At 38.0% G+C, this 25622-nt stretch overlaps 1 protein-coding gene and 1 long non-coding RNA gene across 2 annotated transcripts; both read right to left on the reverse strand.

The window, feature by feature from the left end:
- Positions 1–13477: 13477 nt before the first annotated feature.
- On the reverse strand, positions 13478–20795 carry LOC308097074. Its single transcript, XR_013934180.1, has 2 exons — positions 19265–20795; positions 13478–13983 (listed from the first exon to the last, which is right to left on the reverse strand). It is a non-coding gene; the product is annotated as an uncharacterized lncRNA (long non-coding RNA).
- Positions 20796–20841: 46 nt separating this feature from the next.
- On the reverse strand, positions 20842–22117 carry LOC308097073 (uncharacterized protein). Its single transcript, XM_080444665.1, has one exon. The coding sequence runs from the start codon at positions 21730–21732 to the stop codon at positions 21082–21084; it is 651 nt and encodes a 216-aa protein (XP_080300791.1). The 5' UTR covers positions 21733–22117; the 3' UTR covers positions 20842–21081.
- Between the last annotated feature and the right edge of the window lie 3505 nt (positions 22118–25622).

Raw genomic sequence — 25622 nt, forward strand, 5'->3', positions numbered from 1 at the left:
GAAATAACTTTAGAACATGTTTAATGTAGTTAAAGCGATTGCTTTAGGTGAAGATGATATAGTATTTTATACTGGCACTTCCAATACATGGGCACCAGGGTTTAAAAGCGGTGGTTCTATGGTCCTTTGGTGTGTACATATAGTCAGTAAATTAAAATAATTGTTTAATATCTGACATGACTGAGCATGTCTTTTAGATCACGATATTTAGTTTAAATGGTTTACTTCAATATATTTTATTATGGCAGCCTACATCTTATAGCCTATTTTAGGGTTTATGGGTTTTATTCAGGAAATAACTTTAGAACATGTTTAATGTAGTTAAAGCGATTGCTTTAGGTGAAGATGATATAGTATTTTATACTGGCACTTCCAATACATGGGCACCAGGGTTTAAAAGCGGTGGTTCTATGGTCCTTTGGTGTGTACATATAGTCAGTAAATTAAAATAATTGTTTAATATCTGACATGACTGAGCATGTCTTTTAGATCACAATATTTAGTTTAAATGGTTTACTTCAATATGTTTTATTATGGTTGACATAGAATCTGACAGAAAATCAGCCGATCTGGTCAGATTGGACTTTTGATGTGCAAATAATTCTGTTAACTGGTGCTTTGCTCTGTGAAAGAGAGTGACAGTAATTCATACATACATACATACATACATACATACATACATACATACATACATACATACATACATACATACATACATACATACATACATACATACATACATAGTACACAGAGTATACATACATACATGCGTACATACAGTAATACACACACATACATACATAAATACATACATACATGTGTACATGCGTACATGCAGTAATACAATACATACATACATGCGTACATGCGTACATAGTACACAGAGTATACATACATACATGTGTACATGCAGTAATACACACATACATACATACATACATACATACATACATACATACATACATACATACATACGTACATGCGTACATGCGTACATGCAGTAATACATAGATACATAGATACATACATACATACATACATACATACATACATACATACATACATACATACATACATACATACATTACAATTTCAATAAATGCACTGTGTTTCATGTTTAATATCTGACATGACTGGACACGTTCTATAAAAACCCTCATGTGTAGTTTAAAATATATTCTGTACCATCATCAGAACAGTACAGAAGTTAAAGTTTTTAAAAATGGTGCTGTTTTCATTACATTTGTTCAGTAAATAAGTCTATCCATTAACCATTGACACACTTTTAATGTATTCTAAAGTTGCTCTTACTTGCTACTCTTAAAATTCCCTAATGTAATATTACTCAGACTCACATTTCTCACACAAGCGTTGAAAGCTTTTGAAAAAACGTTGATTCTATAGGTTCTAAAGAAAATGTGTTACAGACACAGTTTCGAAAATGATACGAAAATAGCTGATCTACAATCTCACAATGCATCACGGTTCACGGCCAATGTTTTAACTGTAGCTTGTGTATGTATATTCGTGCTATTTATTTATTTTCATGCAATGGTACACCATAAAATCGTAACACTTAGGCCACACACAAGGTTCCACAAGATGGCCCTTAGTAACAGACATCATAAATCGTATACAACAATGCACATGAGCAGAGGTTATTTTAAACTGTAGTACAGTTTTATGATGTAAATATGGGTTGTATAGTGACTAGGTTTTAGATTTAGTAATGTTAACACTTTACACATTTACTATCATGTGCACATAGGGTGGACCCAACGTATAGCTTCAGCTAGTTTAACAGTAGCAACTCTCACAGATTACCACACATATCACCAGAGTTTAAAAGTATTATTCACTGTTAAGTAGTATCTAGCATGTTTTATAACAACATTTGTATTTTATCTAAATACTTTGTTTGCATACATGCATTGAAAACTATGCAACCTAAAGAAACACAAGCTATGATGCTCTGTTTTCTCCTAGTATGATGCATATATTTCTTCTCTCTCTGCATTACTTTTACCAGCATGTATCTATGCAAGGGGTTGAATCTCACTCTATGGCAAATAGCCACACTATGTCTCCATACTCAAATGTTCTTAACCCATGTTAAGTGAGTATATATAGAGTTTGATGAAAAAAACCTTTTGAAAAATATCTCTCTCCATTATGACAACCAATAGTTGCATATGGTATTGTATGATCTGGGGCCTGGCTGTGGTCAGATAAGGATTTTCCGCCAAGCATGTATGGGGTGCGCATAGTAATTAGACAACTTATTAGTGCTTATTTCTAAGGTGTTGTGTATGCCAAATACATTATATCCTAATTGTATAGTTTTGGTTATTGTGAACCATTTAGCATTATGATTAGAACTAATGAGCCAGCCAAGCTTAGGTATACCTAGTGAGGCAATCTTCCTGGCTATGATTCCTGGGAAAGTTATCCTCCTTCTAAAGAACCTCACACATGATACAGTAAATTGTCAGAATGTAGAAGAGTTTACCTAAGATGGCTAAGTAGTGTATCTTTTCTTCTAAGGCATTTAGTTATACAGTTATAGTATAGTTGTAAAAACTAACAGCCTGCAATATTTTAAAATAAGTCACCATTATGGCCCTTGAATCAAGGCATATGACTCATCAAGCTTTACATTTAGACAGTTTGCTGAAGGGACACTCTTTACCACGAGGCATATTATGTGTTATAGGCAGTTAATATATATATTAGCAGGTGCAAAAATGTTTGTAAAATGGCATAGTATAGCCTGGAGGATCAGCTATTGAATACTATTTACCCTCCAACTACATATTCTTTCCAATTCAAATTTAAAAGCACACACATACACATCAACAGAACTACTGTACACATCACCAGTACAACATCAGCACCACTACACTAAATATAGTTACTATTTTTCATCATTGGCTATATTTGCTAGTTTATTAAAACATGGATATAAGCTATAAGCATTCAATTATGTCTTTTTGAAGATATATCTGTACATATTCTAGTCAAAACTGTAGCTAGAGTTTTTTTTTCTGCACACAATTCATATACTGTTTGCGAGTAAATCTCAAACTAAACTATTGTCATCACATGGTATGATAGTAAATATGGAATATTATCAACTTTTTTGTTTTTTGTTTGTCAAATATAGGGTCATATGCATCTTCACATTACAAAAGGAAAGATATAACATTAGTTAGTACATCTGTTAGTCTAAAACTAGGTGTAAATTTACCTCCAAATAAAACGTATGCTTAAACATAGCTTAACTACTGTATAGGTAAAAAGGCCATGCCACGATAATGCGTAGCTAAATATTTTGATATCCTCCTAGGAAAAAATAAAAAAATAAAAAAATAGACACTATGTGGACCTACAAAACACATTTACATCAGCACATCAACTATATAAATGAGTACATTTAACATAATAGCGGGGTATGTACACTATATTATGTGCATACTAGTTTAAAACCTGTAAGACTGATCCGCCAAGGCATTTCCAGAACTGAAAATCTATGTTTTTAGAAACTATATATTTACAATTACATTAAATCCTACAACCAATTAGAGTTGGCAAGGTCAGCATATGCTGTGCAGGTTGTTGTTTTACTGTGATCCTCTGGATTTGTAGATATTTGATCAAAAACATATATTTATAGTGGTCAGTGGTGGCTTCTCTTAACATCTCTTTCCTCTCCTCTTTCCTCTCCTCTGTCAATCTTTCTCCTCTCTTGTCCCTTCACACACAACCTCTCTCTCTCTCTCACCTCTCGCTCACATTATCTTCTCACATAATTTCTCTATCTAACATGTACACACGTACCTGTCAAAATACTTCAAAAAACGTACTGATCATGTCCACACCAGATTTGGCACAAACAAGGGTTTGAACTCGTTCTCATGCTATGCAACAAAAATGTGGAAAGCCCAAACCAAAAGGAGTAAAGGAGTGTAAAACCTTATACACACTTTTCAAAACTGCCCTAAAAGAAATAACCTTCAGGAGGCTGCAATTCCAAAACTGGTCCCTGTCAAAGTCTTAACCTAATAATAATCGTGGTCATTGGATGCTATACCATAAATAATGGCCATTTATACGTAGTAAAACGTTAAGGTTAGTAAAGTAATGGTTAATATTCACTATATGTATATGTATACTACTTGTGAACTTTAGTTTGAGAACTGTGAATGTGTCCGAAAAAACATAGCTGAGTTTGAATTGTAACTTGAATAACCATACATACATCGAATGAAATAGAAATAAGGGGTTATAATCATTGTCTAACAATTGGACGCTAGACAATATCTGCAAAAGCTGTCTATTATTATTATTATCATTATCGCTATTATGTAGAATGCATGCAACTATCTCTACAATGGCTTCTAAATATATCTAATAATATAGTAAAACCCATCCTTTTTCCATTTTCTTCAAGCCTTTCATTCCATTGCTTCAAACACTGGGTTGTCATGGTGTGTCATGGGCTTTATGCTTGTTCGTACATCCTTAGTGCTTCAAAAACAAAAACAAAAAACTATTTTCAATCCTATTATGAGTGTATGATATGGTTGTTTGTCAAGAAAGTATGTACATGAACATATATTGTTACGACTATGTTACCCATTAGGGTTTAAACAAATAACCAACAAAAATAAAACATGATTATGCAATTACCCCACACTCCAGCATTATTACATTGTCAAGTTTTGTAAGTGACCATTGTCAAGAAAAAAAAACACCGGCCTAATATTTTAAGCATTAAGCATTTTTTTTTATCAGAATACTAGATCTATGTTGTACAACGTGTTCCCACATATCCCCTTGAGTAAGCATTCATATCTTGGTCAAACTTTACAATACCTATATCACTGATATAATGATATACAGGAAAGTACAGTTATATACAAGGCCTGCTAAAAGGATTAAGCCAGAGAAAGCAGTGTGGCTTGTTTCCATAGGGGATTTCTGTAAACGTGTTCCCCCATACAGGGAGTCGAACCGGAGCACCTGGGTGAAAAAACAGTAATCCTAACCGCTAGATCATATGGGAGATGGTATAAATATACCTATATGTTAAAAAAAAATATATCTATATATATATACATATATAATAGATATACAAACCTGAACACTCCAAATACCCCCTTATACAGTATAACCAACCACGCTTTTATCAGTAAGTTAATCTACTCTATGTTTAGAAGTAAGAAGTAAAAGGTGTCTTCATATTACAAAGGATAGATATAACATTAGTTAGTACATCTTTTAGTCTAAAACTAGGTGTAAATTTACCTCCTAATAAACGTATGCTTAAACACAGCCAAATATCAGCTCATACAATTTAGCCAATTACACTTTTATCAGTAAATTAATCTACTCTATGTTTCAGCTTCTATAACATGCTTTTTAACTATTACGTACCGTTAATATTAGTTTTACTATAACAATATATATTTTACTCTTACATACTAAGCAACAATAATTAAAAAACCTTTACCTATTGGCTGTTTAAAGTTTTCTAGGCCGTAAGAAGCATTAGTGTTCTTGGAATTTCATATTTTGGAATCATTTTTAGTTATTTTACCAGTGTCAGGGGGGAGTCGCTTTAACCTATTGTAACTATTCAGGCCTATACATTGGTAAAATGACCCTCCTATGTCACTGTGGGGGAGTGGACCTACAAAAAAAAAACGTATATACTCTAGGCTGTCCTCCATGACCGGTCATGAAAAAAACGGTTAGCCTGACTAAAAACTCTGCCTCTCCTGGTCCCTTTCTTTTAAAGAAAACTCTGAAAGTCTAGACACAAAAGTTGTAAAAAAATAGGATGTACTCTACCCGCTTGATTTACGATGCCGATGATGAAAAGATATGGCAACTGTCCAATGAGCGAAAATTACGGTGCCATTTTTCATCATCCACCCGTTTTCCATTTGTTGATCTGTATACAATGGATAGAGAATGGCAATAGTGATGCCATTCTCTATCCATTGTATAGGCCTGAATAGTTACAATAGGTTAAAGCGACTCCCCCCTGACACTGGTAAAATAACTAAAAATGATTCCAAAATATGAAATTCCAAGAACACTAATGCTTCTTACGGCCTAGAAAACTTTAAACAGCCAATAGGTAAAGGTTTTTTAATTATTGTTGCTTAGTATGTAAGAGTAAAATATATATTGTTATAGTAAAACTAATATTAACGGTACGTAATAGTTAAAAAGCATGTTATAGAAGCTGAAACATAGAGTAGATTAATTTACTGATAAAAGTGTAATTGGCTAAATTGTATGAGCTGATATTTGGCTGTGTTTAAGCATACGTTTATTAGGAGGTAAATTTACACCTAGTTTTAGACTAAAAGATGTACTAACTAATGTTATATCTATCCTTTGTAATATGAAGACACCTTTTACTTCTTACTTCTAAACATAGAGTAGATTAACTTACTGATAAAAGCGTGGTTGGTTATACTGTATAAGGGGGTATTTGGAGTGTTCAGGTTTGTATATCTATTATATATGTATATATATATAGATATATTTTTTTTTAACATATAGGTATATTTATACCATCTCCCATATGATCTAGCGGTTAGGATTACTGTTTTTTCACCCAGGTGCTCCGGTTCGACTCCCTGTATGGGGGAACACGTTTACAGAAATCCCCTATGGAAACAAGCCACACTGCTTTCTCTGGCTTAATCCTTTTAGCAGGCCTTGTATATAACTGTACTTTCCTGTATATCATTATATCAGTGATATAGGTATTGTAAAGTTTGACCAAGATATGAATGCTTACTCAAGGGGATATGTGGGAACACGTTGTACAACATAGATCTAGTATTCTGATAAAAAAAAATGCTTAATGCTTAAAATATTAGGCCGGTGTTTTTTTTTCTTGACAATGGTCACTTACAAAACTTGACAATGTAATAATGCTGGAGTGTGGGGTAATTGCATAATCATGTTTTATTTTTGTTGGTTATTTGTTTAAACCCTAATGGGTAACATAGTCGTAACAATATATGTTCATGTACATACTTTCTTGACAAACAACCATATCATACACTCATAATAGGATTGAAAATAGTTTTTTGTTTTTGTTTTTGAAGCACTAAGGATGTACGAACAAGCATAAAGCCCATGACACACCATGACAACCCAGTGTTTGAAGCAATGGAATGAAAGGCTTGAAGAAAATGGAAAAAGGATGGGTTTTACTATATTATTAGATATATTTAGAAGCCATTGTAGAGATAGTTGCATGCATTCTACATAATAGCGATAATGATAATAATAATAATAGACAGCTTTTGCAGATATTGTCTAGCGTCCAATTGTTAGACAATGATTATAACCCCTTATTTCTATTTCATTCGATGTATGTATGGTTATTCAAGTTACAATTCAAACTCAGCTATGTTTTTTCGGACACATTCACAGTTCTCAAACTAAAGTTCACAAGTAGTATACATATACATATAGTGAATATTAACCATTACTTTACTAACCTTAACGTTTTACTACGTATAAATGGCCATTATTTATGGTATAGCATCCAATGACCACGATTATTATTAGGTTAAGACTTTGACAGGGACCAGTTTTGGAATTGCAGCCTCCTGAAGGTTATTTCTTTTAGGGCAGTTTTGAAAAGTGTGTATAAGGTTTTACACTCCTTTACTCCTTTTGGTTTGGGCTTTCCACATTTTTGTTGCATAGCATGAGAACGAGTTCAAACCCTTGTTTGTGCCAAATCTGGTGTGGACATGATCAGTACGTTTTTTGAAGTATTTTGACAGGTACGTGTGTACATGTTATGACTTAGAGAGAAAAATAGAGAAATTATGTGAGAAGATAATGTGAGCGAGAGGTGAGAGAGAGAGAGAGGTTGTGTGTGAAGGGACAAGAGAGGAGAAAGATTGACAGAGGAGAGGAAAGAGGAGAGGAAAGAGATGTTAAGAGAAGCCACCACTGACCACTATAAATATATGTTTTTGATCAAATATCTACAAATCCAGAGGATCACAGTAAAACAACAACCTGCACAGCATATGCTGACCTTGCCAACTCTAATTGGTTGTAGGATTTAATGTAATTGTAAATATATAGTTTCTAAAAACATAGATTTTCAGTTCTGGAAATGCCTTGGCGGATCAGTCTTACAGGTTTTAAACTAGTATGCACATAATATAGTGTACATACCCCGCTATTATGTTAAATGTACTCATTTATATAGTTGATGTGCTGATGTAAATGTGTTTTGTAGGTCCACATAGTGTCTATTTTTTTATTTTTTTATTTTTTCCTAGGAGGATATCAAAATATTTAGCTACGCATTATCGTGGCATGGCCTTTTTACCTATACAGTAGTTAAGCTATGTTTAAGCATACGTTTTATTTGGAGGTAAATTTACACCTAGTTTTAGACTAACAGATGTACTAACTAATGTTATATCTTTCCTTTTGTAATGTGAAGATGCATATGACCCTATATTTGACAAACAAAAAACAAAAAAGTTGATAATATTCCATATTTACTATCATACCATGTGATGACAATAGTTTAGTTTGAGATTTACTCGCAAACAGTATATGAATTGTGTGCAGAAAAAAAAACTCTAGCTACAGTTTTGACTAGAATATGTACAGATATATCTTCAAAAAGACATAATTGAATGCTTATAGCTTATATCCATGTTTTAATAAACTAGCAAATATAGCCAATGATGAAAAATAGTAACTATATTTAGTGTAGTGGTGCTGATGTTGTACTGGTGATGTGTACAGTAGTTCTGTTGATGTGTATGTGTGTGCTTTTAAATTTGAATTGGAAAGAATATGTAGTTGGAGGGTAAATAGTATTCAATAGCTGATCCTCCAGGCTATACTATGCCATTTTACAAACATTTTTGCACCTGCTAATATATATATTAACTGCCTATAACACATAATATGCCTCGTGGTAAAGAGTGTCCCTTCAGCAAACTGTCTAAATGTAAAGCTTGATGAGTCATATGCCTTGATTCAAGGGCCATAATGGTGACTTATTTTAAAATATTGCAGGCTGTTAGTTTTTACAACTATACTATAACTGTATAACTAAATGCCTTAGAAGAAAAGATACACTACTTAGCCATCTTAGGTAAACTCTTCTACATTCTGACAATTTACTGTATCATGTGTGAGGTTCTTTAGAAGGAGGATAACTTTCCCAGGAATCATAGCCAGGAAGATTGCCTCACTAGGTATACCTAAGCTTGGCTGGCTCATTAGTTCTAATCATAATGCTAAATGGTTCACAATAACCAAAACTATACAATTAGGATATAATGTATTTGGCATACACAACACCTTAGAAATAAGCACTAATAAGTTGTCTAATTACTATGCGCACCCCATACATGCTTGGCGGAAAATCCTTATCTGACCACAGCCAGGCCCCAGATCATACAATACCATATGCAACTATTGGTTGTCATAATGGAGAGAGATATTTTTCAAAAGGTTTTTTTCATCAAACTCTATATATACTCACTTAACATGGGTTAAGAACATTTGAGTATGGAGACATAGTGTGGCTATTTGCCATAGAGTGAGATTCAACCCCTTGCATAGATACATGCTGGTAAAAGTAATGCAGAGAGAGAAGAAATATATGCATCATACTAGGAGAAAACAGAGCATCATAGCTTGTGTTTCTTTAGGTTGCATAGTTTTCAATGCATGTATGCAAACAAAGTATTTAGATAAAATACAAATGTTGTTATAAAACATGCTAGATACTACTTAACAGTGAATAATACTTTTAAACTCTGGTGATATGTGTGGTAATCTGTGAGAGTTGCTACTGTTAAACTAGCTGAAGCTATACGTTGGGTCCACCCTATGTGCACATGATAGTAAATGTGTAAAGTGTTAACATTACTAAATCTAAAACCTAGTCACTATACAACCCATATTTACATCATAAAACTGTACTACAGTTTAAAATAACCTCTGCTCATGTGCATTGTTGTATACGATTTATGATGTCTGTTACTAAGGGCCATCTTGTGGAACCTTGTGTGTGGCCTAAGTGTTACGATTTTATGGTGTACCATTGCATGAAAATAAATAAATAGCACGAATATACATACACAAGCTACAGTTAAAACATTGGCCGTGAACCGTGATGCATTGTGAGATTGTAGATCAGCTATTTTCGTATCATTTTCGAAACTGTGTCTGTAACACATTTTCTTTAGAACCTATAGAATCAACGTTTTTTCAAAAGCTTTCAACGCTTGTGTGAGAAATGTGAGTCTGAGTAATATTACATTAGGGAATTTTAAGAGTAGCAAGTAAGAGCAACTTTAGAATACATTAAAAGTGTGTCAATGGTTAATGGATAGACTTATTTACTGAACAAATGTAATGAAAACAGCACCATTTTTAAAAACTTTAACTTCTGTACTGTTCTGATGATGGTACAGAATATATTTTAAACTACACATGAGGGTTTTTATAGAACGTGTCCAGTCATGTCAGATATTAAACATGAAACACAGTGCATTTATTGAAATTGTAATGTATGTATGTATGTATGTATGTATGTATGTATGTATGTATGTATGTATGTATGTATGTATGTATGTATCTATGTATCTATGTATTACTGCATGTACGCATGTACGCATGTACGTATGTATGTATGTATGTATGTATGTATGTATGTATGTATGTATGTGTGTATTACTGCATGTACACATGTATGTATGTATACTCTGTGTACTATGTACGCATGTACGCATGTATGTATGTATTGTATTACTGCATGTACGCATGTACACATGTATGTATGTATTTATGTATGTATGTGTGTGTATTACTGTATGTACGCATGTATGTATGTATACTCTGTGTACTATGTATGTATGTATGTATGTATGTATGTATGTATGTATGTATGTATGTATGTATGTATGTATGTATGTATGTATGTATGTATGAATTACTGTCACTCTCTTTCACAGAGCAAAGCACCAGTTAACAGAATTATTTGCACATCAAAAGTCCAATCTGACCAGATCGGCTGATTTTCTGTCAGATTCTATGTCAACCATAATAAAACATATTGAAGTAAACCATTTAAACTAAATATTGTGATCTAAAAGACATGCTCAGTCATGTCAGATATTAAACAATTATTTTAATTTACTGACTATATGTACACACCAAAGGACCATAGAACCACCGCTTTTAAACCCTGGTGCCCATGTATTGGAAGTGCCAGTATAAAATACTATATCATCTTCACCTAAAGCAATCGCTTTAACTACATTAAACATGTTCTAAAGTTATTTCCTGAATAAAACCCATAAACCCTAAAATAGGCTATAAGATGTAGGCTGCCATAATAAAATATATTGAAGTAAACCATTTAAACTAAATATCGTGATCTAAAAGACATGCTCAGTCATGTCAGATATTAAACAATTATTTTAATTTACTGACTATATGTACACACCAAAGGACCATAGAACCACCGCTTTTAAACCCTGGTGCCCATGTATTGGAAGTGCCAGTATAAAATACTATATCATCTTCACCTAAAGCAATCGCTTTAACTACATTAAACATGTTCTAAAGTTATTTCCTGAATAAAACCCATAAACCCTAAAATAAGCTATAAGATGTAGGCTGCCATAATAAAATATATTGAAGTAAACCATTTAAACTAAATATCGTGATCTAAAAGACATGCTCAGTCATGTCAGATATTAAACAATTATTTTAATTTACTGACTATATGTACACACCAAAGGACCATAGAACCACCGCTTTTAAACCCTGGTGCCCATGTATTGGAAGTGCCAGTATAAAATACTATATCATCTTCACCTAAAGCAATCGCTTTAACTCCATTAAACATGTTCTAAAGTTATTTCCTGAATAAAACCCATAAACCCTAAAATAGGCTATAAGATGTAGGCTGCCATAATAAAATATATTGAAGTAAACCATTTAAATTAAATATCGTGATCTAAAAGACATGCTCAGTCATGTCAGATATTAAACAATTATTTTAATTTACTGACTATATGCACACACCAAAGGACCATAGAACCACCGCTTTTAAACCCTGGTGCCCATGTATTGGAAGTGATAGTATAAAATACTATATCATCTTCACCTAAAGCAATCGCTTTAACTACATTAAACATGTTCTAAAGTTATTTCCTGAATAAAACCCATAAACCCTAAAATAGGCAATAAGATGTAGGCTAATTACTATATACAATACTAATGCTGTCTGTGACAAAACCTCTCCATCCAGTCCAGACACACACACACCAGACACTCACCCACACACACACACACACACACCCACACACACACACACACACACACACACACACACACACACACACACACACACACACACACACACACACACACACACACACACACACACACACACACACACACACACACACACACACACACACACACACACACACACACACACAAACAAAACACATTCATTCTATTGTTGGGGAAATAGGGGCCTCCACTGTCAAGCATTGTATTGACTGGAATGGCAGGCTCTCTCTGTCTTTAGACGTCACAAGCCACTAACCACTAGCAGCCCCAGGATGGGGCATTGCTTGAGCACAGACATTTAATCACAATCAAAATGATGTGTGTTAGACAAATAATAAGATATTACATGGAGACTTGAGCGACAGGTAATTGATGATAGAGGGGGGGTAATAATAAAACACTTAACAAAAGACATAATGTACACAATGCATTCACCCCTGTATGACCTCACCCCAGACAGCCCCCCACTCCTCATGGTTCCCATAACCCCCATATCAGATTTCTAAAGAATCCTTTGTTCTATGAAACAAAAGAATTATGACCTATAAACAATAGAATTGAAATTATGAATAGGTGACCTTTGACCCCATAGAACAATACAACCACCCCTATACTACTACTACTAACACTAATCTATTGCATTTTCGAGCCTTAATCTACACCGTATACTAACAGGATCCTTGCTGTGCGGCTGACAGCGGTATCCTGCTCTATAGAATTTCTGTCCAAGTATATCATAAATATCCCCAGAGCTCTTAATTGCACATAAACTTGTTCTTTTGGAGGAATTAAGTGTTCCTGTCTGCCCTGGCATGGACTCACAGTTCTCATTAAGTTAACAGACCGCGGGTGAGAGAGAGAGAGAGAGAGAGGGAGAGGGAGAAACAGAGAGAACGAGAGAAGGACAGACAGCGAGAGAGAGAGAGAGAGACAGAGAACGAGAGAGAGAGAGAGAGAGAGAGAGAGAGAGAGAGAGAGAGAGAGAGAGAGGGGGGGGGGAGGCGTGCTAGTGGACTGTAAATCTTCAGACAACATCTTCCGTTGTTTCTGACCAGGAGATTTGAAATGGCACGAATAATAGTTCACAAGACGGTAAAAATGATTGATTTTATTTTCTTCAAGACAGTCACAGACTGATAAAACAGACACATGCAGCTCAACAACACGGGGACAACAACACACATATTTCTGTGCCTCTTGATCGTCTTCTAACCTCCGGGGACATCTGTGTTGCCAACAGTTTCTCGGAAATTCATCAAAAAATCTTCTTTATGGGTCAAGTAGAGTCAAGTTTTGCAAAAATGTTTGCCTGGAAGAACAGGGGTGAACAAAGGACTGAAAATAAATGGATCAAACTGTGATCTTTGACATACTATTACATCTACAACAGTAGATTGTCTGTCAACAAGCGGCACTGTTGTACGACGAAGTAAACCAGGCTTCTGTCTCATGGTATGCTTTGGGTTCTTCCATCATACTTTAAGGAGGCGTAGCCATAAGGCATTTAAAAGGTTTGGTTTACAAGCTTGAACCTTCACACAATACGAACAGCAGCACCAGTAGAAAGCAGAGAAGTTCACATCAGTCATCACCTGGGAGCTGTAAAAAGAAAGAAAAAGAGCAGAAAGCTTACTTTGACTTAAGAATACAACATACAATATACAATTACAATGTTACAATGTAACAATAGAATAGAGTTTCAAGGCCAAGTTGACTGAATTGGCCAAGATGGGACAGATTTGGGCCAGTTGTGTTATGTTGGTACTGTACAGCCACAAATCCCTAGAATCTGCAAAGGTATGGTAACTAAAAGTATAGGTATTTAGATGTGTTTGTTGATCACAAATGCTAATAATGTTATTTAGATAGCATGTTGTATAAACAGATGCAAGGTTTAATGTTTGCATGGTATTCTAGTTTCTTTGACACACTATTTTGTTTTTCTTTGCACTCTACTTATGTGACTATTTACCGTGTTGTTTGTTGCCTAGGCTTCATGACATTTATTCTGATCTTGCACTTGTAAGTCACTCTGGATGAATTGCCTAAATTGTAAACTCACTGTCAGTCAGTCATAACTCACTGCCTTTTATTATGACGGCTTGAAATCAATGTATAGCCCACAGGCGATGATCCATGGACTATGTTGACACAAAGCAGATAGACAATTCTGAAAAGTTTCCCATGACTGTTCATGTTCATTGTTTAAAATATTGCCCCTGTGTCCAATTAAGCCATGCAACATCGCCCAGACGTCTGCAGATAAACAACACAATCTGAGAGAAGACACTTCCTGATCTAACATGATAAATTAGAATGGAAAGACTGGAGAAAAAAAACAAATCTGGATTGAATTTAATTTGCTCCATACCTGAAAACAAAAGCATCGTGTAACATTCCAGCTGTTAGTTCGTAACAAACATCCACTTACTAGAATCTTCTTTCCATATTTCCGAGACCTATTATTTTGTTTTGGTTTGTTCTGTTGGCTGGTGCAAAAGGATTTTTTTTTTTAATGTAAAAAGTCTTGTGAATGTCAGAAGATGTTAGCGTCCCAAACCACTGGGCTTTTGTTTTATTTTTTTTACCTAAAGTCTTAATATAAAATACTGTAGACTTAAGGTAAAACAAATTAAAATATAAAAGCATGACCAAAATCTATGATAATTTATATACTTTTGAAGTTGTATTGTTGCAATGTATTCTTCTCGTAAGTTGTAAAGTTGTATAGATGGCTTGTAAATAATTATTATCTCTTCTCTAAGAGTGATGTGACAATATTGGATTGATATGCATGTTTGTTTGCTGTATGGGTTGTTTACATGTCTATATGGTGTTCATTTTCCTGCAGTTTCAACAGTGGTAATGGGCTGATTAATGGCACTATCTATCAGCTTCCTTACCATTGGTTACCTCTAACATGGGCAATAATAATAGGCCTGCGCCCTGCATTCAGTAGCGATGATGGTCTGAGGATGACTGAGGAACAGCCACTCTCTGTGTCACTTTTTTCATCATGACACTTTTTGCACTATACTATACTTTTGCATTCAAAGATCCTCAACATTTCGTCTGTCAGTGTGCGAGCCTTTTCTGTTGTTCATGAGCACTGGAAACATTAGCAGCCACCTCCACAAGACATTCTAAGTATGGGTTGCTCGGGTTGGTGTGTATACACAGTAAAAGTATTAATCTAACAGTGAGAGTGTACACATGTAACCAAATGGACCCGTAAGTGTCAATTTCATTCCATTTCTACATTCTCGGCGTTACAAATGGTCACATTGACACGGAGGATTTTACTGTGTATGGGAATGGAGTGGAGTAATCACAGTAGTGGGTGCAAAGCCTCAGCACTTTACGATGCCAGTGTTGCCATTGAAACCAAACCGCTGTTCCGCTCGTAAGACAAATGTCTGTTGACATGAATCATTTTTGTCATACTGTATGACAGTGTGCTGTCATGTCAACCTGTGGTGGAATGCAGTGATGGAAAGTAACCAAGTACATTCACTCAAGTAAATGAGTTTTTTTTTTTTTCTTTACTGGAGTATTTCCAATTTTCCGTACTTTTACTTCTACTCCACTACATCTCAGAGGCAAATATTATACTTTTACTCCACTACAATTATTTTAAAACTTTAGTTACTAGTTACTTTGGATTATTATCACAAAACATACATTAACCACTTCAGCCCTATATACTGTACATTTCTACCATTTGGAGAAAAAAAAATCTACAAGCTCCCAATGCGTTGCGATGCGACACATTGTGAGCTTGTAGATCGGCTATTTTCTAAAGATTTTTATACATTAGAAAATGTGTACTTTTAAGTTCATTTTGATACCAATAATTTTGTACTCTTACTAAGTCAATTTAGAATTCCGGACTTATACTTGTATTTCTACATTGCAGTATTGATACTTTTACTTAAGCCCAATAGGATTTCATAGGATTCTCTCCTGCACATTTTGAAAACTTTTGTAATTTATTTTTGTCTGTATATTTCACTTGTGTGTGCAAATAATAAACATACGTTTTTTTTTTTAAAAGAACACTGGTGGAATGTTCAGGGGCCTGGATGTAGCTTTGCATTTGCAGAGAGTTTTTTTTTTTTTTTTAATTGCTACTTTAACTTCTGGGATTGGAACCCCAGGTCTCCTGCATAGGAGACCTGGGGTTAATATCAGTATCTACCGCTGAGACAGACAAGTCCTTGGCCAGGGGAGATATAGGGCTCATGAGCTTAGTAGTTACGGTTTTTGATGTCCTACATTTCTCAGTCGCCTATATTTATATTGTACAAGTAAGACGCGCGAACACGGGAAGCGAACGCAGCCCTATTTTTTTTTTGTCTTTTTTAAATTGTTATGTTGTGTATTTACGAACTTGTAATCCGTGTTATTTCACCGTGATGGGGAGAGCGTAGAGAGAAAGTCACGTGACTGCCTCCGCCTCGTATTGAAGTTAATGGGGGGGATATGGTTCTCCTATGCACGGAGTTTCGGAGTTCCTAGTCATCTATGCACGGAATTGCCGTTTGTCAATCCGTGCTATTTCACCGTGTTTGGGGGGCGATCGGGTTGGTTTCATAGTAAGCTCCACTCTGAGATCTGTCAGCAGCCAATGAGAGCGTGAGTCACATGGGGGCGCGGCTGCACACAGGCAGTGCACACAGAGCCACACACAGAGCCACAAGCCGAGCACGGTTTCATAGTAAGCTCCACTTGGGCGGAGGCGTGCCTCCTTCCGCGTTCGCAATTAACCCAATAAGACCGGGAACGCATCTGTGTGTCATTTTAAGATTTCTTTGGCTATTCAAAAATAGCAGATATACAAGCTCATAGCGCGGCACCGAGTGCCGCGCTACGAGCTTGTAGATCTGCTATTTTTGAAAAATCCAGAAAATGTGTATAAATCTTTGAATATAATATATTTTTAAAGCGAACATTTGTAACTCAAATCTTTGCTTCTGGGGGGGTCCCTGGCACAAAATATTTAACGAATGTTCGCTTTAAAAAAATGTATATTCAAAGATTTCCACACATTTTGATGATTTTTCTAAAAAACAGCAGATCTACAAGCTCATAGCACGGTGCTTGTACTGTATATATCTGCTATTTTTCGAATAGCCAAAGAAATCTGAAAATGCGTTACCGGTCTTAAAGGGGTAACACACATTGGCAAAAAAACTAACCAAAAAAAGTTCTGGATTGTAGCTTTTACTCTGAGAGTGTACAAATACAACCAAATGGACTCTTAAGGTCCACAGAGGTCAATTTACACTGATGATTTTAGTGTAGGCCTATTATGTACTTTTAGCCTACAGTATAGTGTTTTTGTAAATCAACTCTCACCTCCTCTATCAGCCCCGGTGGTTTATGGGTAGAGGGAGTCGCATCAGCCTCTCCTTTGATGGTGACACTGTGATTCATGGCTCTCAGGAACTGTTTGTTTTCGTTGCGGCTCCGCGTTTTGTTGGCTAGCTGCAGTCTATCACCGTTTCGTGCAATGCAAGCGAATTATTTGGGCCAAAATGAGGGGAAAGAATTTTGGAGGCAAGCGTTTTTGGCATGGGAAGAAATAGAGGGGCGGGGTCCGTTGCAAGGAGACTATAAACTTAAGTCGGTAGTGCTGCATGCTGCTGTGGCCACTTTTTCCACCACTATTTGGGTTCAAAGGTGGTCAGGGATTAATAATACGTCTGCATGTTGGAGACGAAAGTCAAAGGGACAATCTCTCTTTATTTCCACTACACTCCCTTCTACCCCCCTCCTCTCTCTCTCTCGCTCTCTCTCTCTCTCTCTCTCTCTCTCTCTCTCTGTCTCTGTCTATCTCTTTCTAATGACCTTATACTGTAGCTGCTCCTTCTCTATCTCTTTTAGTGATCTTCAAATACGTTTAGATGACTCAACGCAATCAACTATCAGAAGTATAAAAGCTGCAATTCAGAACTTATTTCAACGACTCAAATGTTATTTGAACCAATCTGTATGGTAGAGTATGTTGATACAATATAACTAGCACATCTGCAGTGGTTGGTGGTCTCCCTTCTGTTGCATTGAGACAGTTAGACCCTGGTGTCGGACATAGGACCTCTAACAGGCTGACAACTGGTTGACAAGCTCATAAGCGCATTATCTATCTATCTATCCCTGGCCAAGAATGGATCGCCTCTTTTTTTGAGCGGTAGATGTCCCTCTAATGCGGGAGACCCAAGCTTGAATCCCAGATAAGACATATATGAAATGGATTGCAGCATTAAATACAACTCCAATATTATGTTGATCTTTGCCGCGATTCGCAACCTGTGGGCCAGGCTTTTCACCACGTTAGTTTCACTTATTGATCATTAAAATGAACATGTCATTTTTAGATTTGAACTAAAAAGCATTATTTTACACTTTGGCTATTCAAAAATAGCAGATATACAAGCTCATAGCGCGGCACCGAGTGCCGCGCTATGAGCTTGTAGATCTGCTATTTTTGAAAAATCGTGAAAAATGTTCACAATTTAATGTGTGCAAATCTTTTAAGATATTATTTTAAAGCAAACATTTATAACTAAAATCTTAGCTTCTGGGGGGTCCCTGGAACAAATTATTTTGAGATGGGGGTCGGCGGCCAAATGCACATCATTTTGGGGGTCCTTGACATGAAAAAGTTTGAGAACCACTCATATAGAAACATAGGTGTTTCAGAAAACTGTTGGGATTTAGGAGACATGTACTGTAGAATCGGCTTCAGGTCTTAATGGGTTAAGTGGTCAGATGGGTGGGCCGTGAGTGAACACTTCAGAGATTTTCAAGTGGGCCCCCCTGATCCAGAAAAGGTTGAGAACCACTGAAAGAGAATATATTAATGTTGATATTTGCATACCTCCCGTGTGACTGTGGCGATAACCATAACGGCACTGCTGCTGCTGATGATGATGATGATGTTGATGATGATAGCAAAAGGCCAAGCGGCCAGGAATCCCAGAGCTGTGCTGCTGCTGTGTTGAGGTCACATCAAAGACGGCACCGGGCGCCCTCTGCTCCGAGGGTTTGAGTCCAGCTCATGTTACAGTACGTAAAGTCTCTGTGGTTTCCTGTTTGTCTCTGTGCCAGTTGATTCTCGTCGTCATACGTGAAGAAACAACACTGTTAAATCCTCAGTGTTAACGTAACTCAGAGAGTGTATAAATGTAAATTTGTAAACGCTCTGAGTTACAAGTGGATAAATGAACACTGAGCATTTTGCTGTGAATCTTAAGAATGTCATGGATTGTATGCATGATGTCTGTTCTTGATTGGCCACACTTCACAGAACACACATTTCACGTCCGTCAGACCACCTTGATGGATCAGCAATAACTCACAATAGCTGACAAGTGGAAGTAAGACCACTAACAGACCATCACAGCTGAGGTTAGGTATGAGAGGATGTTAAGAGAAATATGAAGAACCGAGTTGGTCATGTCAAGCGACAAGGTTCCAGTCATTCTACATAAATACATAAAGCTATGTAAACCTGTATTTTCTTGTTGCATGAATCTTCTATCGTAGAGGTAAACAGAGGATCTTAGCTGAGAAGAAGGTAGAACTTTGGGTTTTATAGAACCTGGCGATTCAAGTCCAGATAATGTTAATCATCTTTATCTGTTTCCGCTGAGGAACCAGCAATAGTGATTTATTTCACTCTCCATTCACTCTCTGCATGTATTCTGCATGAATGAATCAGGTCTCAAAATCAAACATTTGGCACATACATTAACACAAACAAAGGAGATTCTGCCAATATATAAAGATACCAGTCCTATAATTCATTCATATATCGCCTGATGGTAAACACTTTTTGTCTTGATTGTCACTCGTGTTACACCAGCATTGGTGACCTATCTGTAGCGCTAGAGATCTTCTTTCAAATTCAAAGGGTAAAATAACATTACAGCCATTTCACTCGCCCAGAAATAAGTTCCAGGGCTTGTCATAAGGAATGTGTTGAGCACATTTGTTTATGTGCTAAACATATGATTTTGAGACCTGGTACACCATAATAAGAGGGAGAGATATTCCGTGTTCCCCACTCACACGAGCAACAGATAAAGACAATTAACAAGATTTGAAAATGTTTCACGACCAGATATACAGTAGCTATAAAACCCAAAGTTCAACAGCACTTTAACCACTTTCTACCTGGCGTCCCTAATTCGAGCATGTAAATAGGCAAGAATTGTATTATCTAAAAAAATAAAAATAAAAACCTTTAACTGTGTCACTTTAGATTTCTTTGGCTATTCAAAAATAGCAGATATACAAGCTCATAGCGCGGCACCGAGTGCCGCGCTACGAGCTTGTAGATCTGCTATTTTTGAAAAATCGTGAAAAAATATTTTTCGGATTTTTTTCAAAAATCTGTTAGGATTTAGAAAACATTTTTAAGAATCACCTCAGGTCTTAATGGGTTAAAGAATTTTCAAAGACAGCGAAAATCTACAAGCTCACTATGTGACGTGGGATGTGAGCTTGCAGATCAGCTATTTTCGCTATTCATCGCACGACGAAATAATGTCCAGAATATAATGCTTAAGTTAAGACGACGTACACATGAAAGGCGAGCGGGCTCAGCCGACAAGCTCCCACTGCCTCAGTTTATCAGCCCGTCACCACAGGTGGTCTGGGAGGTTCCCGGGGAGGCCGGCTCAGAGTGGGTCATCAGTGTCCTGCGGACATGGTAGACCACGCCCCTTCCATCCTCCACACGGAGAAAGCGTACCGGAGTCTCTCGTGGGCCAGGTAGTTGCAGCCGGCCAGCTTGCTCTCCATCTCGTCCTCGCTCTGCAGGACCTGGTAGAGGAAGTCGATGTACCGCGACGCCAGCTTCAGTATCTGGATCTTGCTCAGCTTGTCGGAGGGCAGCGTGGGGATGATCTCCCGCAGGGAGGCGAAGGCGTCGTTCAGGGACTGCGTCCGCTGGCGCTCCCGGATGTTGGCGATCACCCGCTGGGTGTGCGGGTCCTCCAGGGAGGCGGCGGCCGCCGCGGAAAGCGGCGAGAGGGGCGGCCCCGGGGAAGGCGGTCGAGGCGGCGGCGGGCTCTTCTTCGGTCTCTTGGGTCCCATGGGGCCGTGGAGGTGGCGGTCCGGCGCCGGCTTGACCTCGTCCTGGTCCTCCGTTGATGTGACGGCGGCGGTGGGGTGAGCCTCGTCCTCCGGCGTGTGTGCGCCGGTCAGCCGCTTGGGCCCGTTGAGCCGCGGCGGCGCCACGACAACGGGACAAGTGTTGGAGGGTGGCGTGTCCGTCTCTTCCTCCCTGGTCGGCAGCCCACCCTCCGGGTGTTCATCACTGAGCTGCTCCTCCTCTCTCATAGTTGGACACGCTGCTTTGCCTTGTCCTTCACTTTCAGTTTGCCTTTCTTTGACTCTTTGTACCAAGCAGCTCTCTCTGTATATTTCTTTCACACACACAAACACAAACACACACACACAGTTCTCCTGTGTTGTTCTGTCCCCCCTCCTGCTGATCTTCTCCTGAGTTTAGTCTCCTCAGCTCTTCTCCCCTCGACTCTTTCTCAGCACCAAAACAAGCGACAGAACGTCGAACCAAAACAGCTCATCAGCCATCAGCTCAGCCGGAATGTCCTGATATCTACCATACTGCTTCCTCTGCTCTTCACCAGCGTTCCAATAAACATATTCCTGGAGAACAGACTGCTCGAGCGAGCTCAAGTTCTCCCGTCCTGCCTCTGGGATGTGTGTGTGTATGTGTGTGTGTGTGTGTGTATGTATAACAGGGGCAACCTGAGTCCAAGTTTTAAAGGGAGAAGAGGATGAAACCTTTAGCTTCCCACCCATCTGGTCCGCTGATTGGTCCAGAGGAGTATGAAGGGGCTCCGCCAAGCCAAAGACAAGAGGAAGAACACGTGTTTGGCGATTGGCTGGATCAAAGGCACAAGGCGGAGACAAAGGTGTGCGGTTCGACCAATCAAGTCAGGCTTTTCCGCCATTCGTTTTGTCATAGATCTCGTCCAAGTTTATAGGTTCCAGATTTCTTCCAAAACAAGTACCAGCTACCATCCCCCCTCTCTGTTAAACACTCCCGTCCCCCCTCTTCCTCCCTCCCTCGCTCGCTCCCCTCCATGCAACTCAGCTCCACCACCAATTCCTCTGGATTAGGAAAATAGGATATAGTTGAAAGTCAAAAGTGGGAGAGAAGCTCCGAGAATGTTTTCCTTTCCCCCGCTTGGAAGTTGAGCAACATTCCCTTCAATTTGTCTGTAGTAGTACACAGGAAAATCTTAGTAGAAACAGATCTGTAAGGGGTCCATTTGTACACGCTCGGAGTTGTGAGGAGTGGTGTTTCCCATGGGCATTCTGAATACTTTGATGCTTCGCAGAAAAAAGGATTCAGGTTTTCCAGACACAAGGCATTCCAGATCGATGCAGTAACAGCGATAGGATTATACTTAAAACTGTGCCTTTGGCTTGACTACTATTACAACGCATACAGAACCATTTTTTTATGAAAGCTGAATAACATGGCTGCATGCTTTTGTAAGTAGGTCCAGCGATGCAGTCATCATAACTCAACAACTCATTTGAATAATACAATGTGTGCAATATTTTCGGCATGCGACACCGTTGTAAGTATAATGGCCTGTACCCACCATGCAGGATAACTATGAATATACATCTTTTAGAATTTGTTCTAACTGGATGACAGAGTCCAGACCCAAATATAAAGATAAAATCAGATGCTCACATAATTATCGTTATAGTTATGCTGTAGTTATAGTGTATATAGTCATAGTGGGCGGCAGTGGCTCAGGGGTAGAGTGGCCGGTAGGGCGGCTGGATGGGAACCGTTAGCCTGGTAAACCCTCCCTCCGGAAATCTCATTTCCATTTGATTTCAGGAGTGAGTCTGGCCTGATCCGCCTTTCTGCAATATTGGCTGTGCTGGAGTTGGGCGGGAGTAATACCGTTGACTGACAACCCCTTCAGCCAATGATAATTTTTCCCCTTCAGCCAATCAGCAGTTCACCAGTCTTAATGTGACGCAACGAGACTTTTGAGACAGCCATACCCAAAATGGGTTGCCTTATTCGGATAGAATGGTGTCACTGCCCGCCCCTACCGGTTCTCAAAATTTTTATTTTTAAATAGGCTTTGTCATGATTAATTGACCACATATATGAAGTTAAACAACTAAATTCTATCCAAACGATATCTTATAAGTAAATTCCGTGCCTCAAAATAGAAGTTAGAGAGCTTTTTGAAGTAAAAAAATAGCGGAGAATTGGCCGCACAAGAAAAAGATGGCTGCCGTTCGTGTTTTGGGCTCACTCGAACTCGCCACCTGATTGGCCAACGTAAGCTGTCAATCACAGAACAATGAGCGACGACGCTGATAGGCTCGGCCGTTTGGCATACACAGCCAATATTGCAGAGAGGCGGATCAGGCCAGACTCACTCCAGGAATCAAATAGAAATGAGATTTCTGGAGGGAGGGTTTACCAGGCTAGGGAACCGTGAGGTTCCCAGTTCAATTCCGGGCTCCCCCAGCGGCAAGACACTGCACCCTACATTGACTCCAATGGGTCGGTCGGCGCTAGCTTGCCACCATTGGTTTGTGAATTTGGGAAAAGTGAGGACGCTGATGTTGACTGTTCGCCGCTTCACCTCCCAATGCCCCCCCCATGAATGAATGAACCATGAACCATTGTAAAGCGCTTTGAGCACTTGGAAAAGCGCTATAAAAATGCAATTCATCATTATTATCATTATAGTTAGTCATCATTATCATTAGATGTTGTTTACAAGTATCATTATAGCTGTAGTTATAGTTATCGTTATAGTTAGTTAGCGTTACTGATATGGTTATCGTTATCGTTATCGTTATCGTTACCGTTACCCTTACCGTTAGTTAGTTATCGTTATCGTTATACCTAATAGTCTTTATTGTTACAGGAGCTGTTCACACCAAGCACTATATAGTTTTTTTTTTTTAAATCTCAGTCTAAGAGGATGGTAGAGTCCACGTACACCACAACTATAACAAAGTCAATGGCGAACGACACAGTGATCGTGCCTGGTGTGAACAGCCCTTTATAGTTATCATTACAGTTATTGGCGTGGGTGGCCCTTAAAATCCGGCTTATGACTCTTCAGCTTGACATTTACATTGATCATTATGGACTGTATGGAATGATGTTTTGTACTTCACCTTCCTGCTTGTGAAACAACTAAGCCAGTGTGTTTCGACTGGTGCTGTATTGTACTGCTGGCTCTGAACTGGCACCAGATTCTAAAAAGCCCAAACCCGGGAGGGAGATCTGGGGGAACTGGCATGCGGACAGTTGTGCAGCGCTGGGGCCTAAGAGTGAAATGAGGGAAAGAATGAGTCTTATGGATAAGAGCGAGGCCTGTGGGACGTGTCTGTTTCTTTCATCCTCCGAGTTGCATGTAGAACAAGCTGCTGGCTGATTGGACTGTTGGACGCCGCTCTGAAGTCACAGGAGCCTCCACTGGCCCACAGCCACAGGGAAGAAGAAAGGAGGAGGGAAAAAAAGACAATTCTTTTCTTGTTATTTTCACAGAAAATATGTTCTTTTCTGTTGAGAATATGCCACGGAATTTAAATATTTAAAATGCATTTATTCATTTTCACACACCCATCAATGAAAATCACAAACCTGCACAGTAAAAAAATCTGACAATTGAGTGCTGAAATTCTGAGGAGAAACGCTGGAAGTGAAGGAAAGCTGGTACAAATAACGGAAGAAAAGAATCTGAAGAAAAGAAGAAGAAGAAGAAGAAGGAAAGCTGGCACACTGTAAAATCTGAAGAAAAGAAGAAGAAGAAGAAGGAAAGCTGGTACACTGTAAAATCTGAAGAGAAGAAGAAGAAGAAGAAGGAAAGCTGGCACACTGTAAAATCTGAAGAGAAGAAGAAGAAGAAGAAGGAAAGCTGGCACACTGTAAAATCTGAAGAAAAGAAGAAGAAGAAGAAGAAGGAAAGCTGGTACACTGTAAAATCTGAAGAAAAGAAGAAGAAGAAGAAAAAGAAGAAGAAGAACAAGACAATTCTGGAGTTAAATTAAAGCTGCGACCCAGAACTTAATTTAGTAAATAAAATGTTATTTGATCCAATCTGTATTATTTAATACAATATAACTAGTATATATACCTGTGGGGCGGCAGTGGCTCAGGGGTAGAGTGGCCGGTAGAGCGTCCGGATGGCAACCGCGAGGTTTCCAAT

This window comes from Gymnoscopelus braueri (genome assembly GCF_963280865.1).
Source record: "Gymnoscopelus braueri genome assembly, chromosome: 12".
Taxonomy (NCBI): domain Eukaryota; kingdom Metazoa; phylum Chordata; class Actinopteri; order Myctophiformes; family Myctophidae; genus Gymnoscopelus; species Gymnoscopelus braueri.

Coding starts and splice junctions, on each gene's coding strand:
- LOC308097073 (XM_080444665.1), bottom strand. CDS start 21,732: ATGAGAGAGGAGGAGCAGCTCAGTGATGAACACCCGGAGGGTGGGCTG.